The following is a 3,584-nucleotide window of genomic DNA, read 5'->3' on the forward strand; positions in this document are numbered from 1 at the left end:
TGTGTGCAGGGGCCAGGTTAGGGTGTAGGACTCGCCCCTAAAACTCAAGGACGGAAAGGGCAGGCTCAGCTGTCACTGCTGCCGCGTGGACAGGGGACCGGGTCCCGGCCTGCCCAGGACTCTACTCTCAACACCACCAATCGCAGGACCCCCCACCCTTCATGGCCAGAGGGCTTGGTGCTCACCCCTGCAGCCCACCCCCGCTTCCTGGGGGACAGAGGCCAGGGAGGGCCATCCCGAAGGGGCACACAGGCTGAAATCTCAAGGGGGAGGTGACCTTGAGGAGAGTCCACGGGCGGAGGAAGGTAGAGTGCCAGCAGGGGCTCCTGGGGGGCGGAGGGAGGTGGCAGCCCCTGTGCCCACGCCTGTCTCTCCTCAGAGGTGCCTGGTCCAGGTGGCCTTCCGGCCCGTGCTGCCCGAGAAGCTGATCCGCCAGGAAGCCCTCCCACTCCTGAACAAAGAAATGGAGACCAAATCCGTGCGTGGGGCCTGGGAAGGAGGGGCGTGGGTAGGGGAAGGGCCTGTCGCAGGAACAAACTCCACCGCCCTCGAGTCCCTGGGGGCCCCGGCCGCGTGCCAGGAGCACAGGGTAGACCTTTCCCAAGCACTGCGCATGTCGAGCTGTATCTGAGAGGTTAAAATGCTTGCTCACCAAGACCCTCCCTCCTCTCTGGAGGGCACTGCCAGGCGGGAGCAGGGAAGGGTGGGCTCTGGAGGTGGGGGCAGTAGGCCCTGCGACCCAGGGGTGCGGCGGATGCGATGCAGGGCCCCTCCCACAACCTGGAGGCCCCCAGAAGTGCACCTGAAACACAGAGGGTCCTGCAGAATCTGCCTGGCGAGCGCCGGCGGCCAGTGCCGGCCCTGGAGGCGGCCTCGAGAGCTCCTGCCTGCCACACTCCAGATGCGCCCTTCCTGGCCCGGCCCGCGTTCCTCCTGGGCGTGCACGCGAGGGGAAGTGCTTGCCTTCAGCCTTTGGCAGTGAAGATGGGGGGGACCCCAGTTCTGGCTGCCCCCTCACTCCTTTGTGCCTCGGTTTATCCTCTGGTGAAGCAGACGCTGCAGTCTGGGGGCAGCTCTGGGGGGGGTCCGTGTGCCGCTCTGCACTGGCTACAGTCTTCCTGGGGAGCTGGTCGGTTTTCTGGTCCCCATTCAATCCAACTGGGGCTCCCACGGTTCCTGCACTGGCCACAGAGGAGCCACAGGGCGCAGCTAGGTGCCTCTGGGGCCCTGCACAGCCCCACAGCCAGTCTCTTCCCCCACAGTTCCGAAAGGATATGGCTTCCCAAAGGAAGGACCTGCACAGACTGTCATTCTCCGTTCTTCGAATGCAGAACCGCGACAAGCTATTCAAAGTCTCTGTCCCCCACGTCCTGGAGCTGCGGAAGCGGGAGCTGAAGCCCAGGTGGGTCCGGGAGGGGCTGCCCCACCTGCTTCCCTCCAGGCCCCTCTGGTGGGACCCACTGTGGCCCCTGTGGAGAGTCCCCTCCCCCCACAGACTGCCCAGAATGACCCATGTGGCTGGAAGGACTGATGGCTTCAGTAACAGCTGGATCCAGGTGCTGCCTTCCTGGGACCTGCCCACCCCATTCCCCCAGGCCTGACACCCCTGCACACAGCCTCACTCCTCTGGTGGGGAGTGAACCCACCGCCCCCCACTCAGCCCCCTTTGGGTGCAGAATGAGCCCTGGGAAAGCTCTGATGGGCGCCTGTGGCCCCAGAAAGGAACATGGCTATCTATCCAGGGGCCAAAGGCACCTGCCCCAAACCCCAGCTCCCAGCCACCAGCTGAGGAGGACCTGAAGTGAGTGACAAGGCCCCCGCAGGAGCCAGAGAAGGGTGGAAAAGCCAGCTTGTCAGACACAACTGCGACAGCCACAGCCTGGAACCCCGGGACCCTGAGGCAGAGCCGCAGGGGTCCGGCCTAGGCCGACGGTGAGTGCACACCTCTGACTTCCCTCCAGTTCCGACGAGTACCAGGCCGCCCGAGCCAGCCTGGTCAGAGCGTTCCAGGCGAAGTTTGACACCTTTATCATTCCCTGTGTTGTTGCCAGTGGTGACATCAAAGACAGGAAAGCGTCAGAACCCCCGAGCTTCAGGTGCGAGGCGCTCTGGCCAGAACGGGGTGTGGTCAGCCGCAAACGCGCTGTCCTCTGCTACTGCCCAACTCCGGGGCCTGGGCGGGCAGGGGGCCACCCACCCTGCCCTCAGCATGCCCTTTCCGTCCCAGCCCCCACAACACCCTCTACCTGGAGCTGTGGTGCCCGACGGTGGCGCCGTCTGTTGTGGTGACGTCCCACAAAGGCAAGACCATCTTTAACTTCGGCGACGTCGCTGTGGGTGAGTCGCTCAGCCCCACGCACACCTCCACCCGGTGCCCAGGCACACCCACGCCTCCCCCAGCCCCACGGCCCAACCCTGACAGGGGTGCTCCCTGGGGCCTGGGGCTGTGGCCTGACGCTCCCTGCCCCATTTCAGGGCACCGCAGTATCAAGAAAGTCTCCATTCAGAACGTCTGTCCCGAGGATCTGGCCGTGTCCTTGTCCACCCAGCCCAGGCAGCCTGCGGGGTGGGAGTGGGGGCCGGGGAGGGTGTGGTGGAGCCTGCAGACACCCGTGTTCCCTCCTTGACATGGACCCTCAGCTGGACTTCTCCCTGCTGAACCCCAACGGCCCCTTCGTCCTGCTGAACCACTCCAGCCTGCTGCGCGCGGGTGAGACCCAGGTCCTGGTGCTGTCCTTCTCTCCCCACGAGAGCATCTGGGTGAGTCCCAGGCCCACCCCGGCCACACTGCGGCCCAAGGCTCCCCACACTGCAGGACAAAGGCACTGGCCAGGGCAGGCATCGCCTGTGCTCAGGCCCGGAACTGACCACGCCCAGGTCTGTGGGCAGCCTAGCCCCAGGCCCTCACGCCAGCCGGCAAGTGAGTGGAGCTGATGGAGCCCCCAGCGCTGTCTCAGCTCCGGCACTGAGAACCCACTGCCCCTGAGGCAGAGCTCCTCTCGTGGCTCCAGCAGACATCTGTTCCTGACCGAGGGATGCGGTCTCTTTAGGCTCAAGAAACACTGGACATCATTACCAAGAGAGGCACGCTCACCCTCACCCTCATGGGCACTGGCGTGGCGTCCATGATCACGTGCTCCATTGAAGGCGGCATCCTCAACATGGGCTATGTGATCGCCGGAGAGTCTGTGTCCTCAGGCTTCAAGGTGAAGCCCACGTGGGCCCTCGTGCTGGCTCCAGCCTCCCAGGAGGGGTTTCCACCAGGCAGGACTCAGGCCAGCTGTGAAAGTGACCCGTGGGTCGGGGAGCCTGTGGGGACACAGGTAGCCCCCTCTACACAGCTGCTGCCTCTGCCGCCCTCTCCTGCAGGGAACCCAGGGCCTGTTTCTGGGGAGGCTGCAGATGTCCCCTAGTCACCCCCACCTCCCTGTCCTCCTTGGCGCTCCTTGTCCCTCCTCCTCAGCCCCTGCACAGAGCTCCCCCAATTACCCCCTGCCCTGCTGCTTGAACTCACTCCTTTGGAGCTCAACTCAGCCACCCAGGGTTGAGGGTTTGCGGACCTCTGGGCAAGCCACACTGCCCCG

At 64.9% G+C, this 3,584-nt stretch overlaps 1 protein-coding gene across 1 annotated transcript in view; it reads left to right on the forward strand.

Moving 5' to 3' along the window:
- The window catches only part of CFAP74 (cilia and flagella associated protein 74), a 114,583-nt gene that overhangs the window by 107,464 nt on the left and 3,535 nt on the right, over positions 1-3,584 (forward strand). Inside the window, exons 27-33 of the mRNA XM_011930994.1 lie at positions 380-478; positions 1,263-1,402; positions 1,962-2,096; positions 2,228-2,337; positions 2,476-2,531; positions 2,641-2,760; positions 3,051-3,388. Coding sequence (XP_011786384.1) covers positions 380-478; positions 1,263-1,402; positions 1,962-2,096; positions 2,228-2,337; positions 2,476-2,531; positions 2,641-2,760; positions 3,051-3,388 — 998 coding nt within the window. The remainder of the gene's footprint in view (positions 1-379; positions 479-1,262; positions 1,403-1,961; positions 2,097-2,227; positions 2,338-2,475; positions 2,532-2,640; positions 2,761-3,050; positions 3,389-3,584) is intronic.

The sequence above is a fragment of the Colobus angolensis genome, unplaced genomic scaffold, assembly GCF_000951035.1.
Source record: "Colobus angolensis palliatus isolate OR3802 unplaced genomic scaffold, Cang.pa_1.0 Scaffold89, whole genome shotgun sequence".
NCBI classification, from domain to species: Eukaryota; Metazoa; Chordata; class Mammalia; order Primates; family Cercopithecidae; genus Colobus; species Colobus angolensis.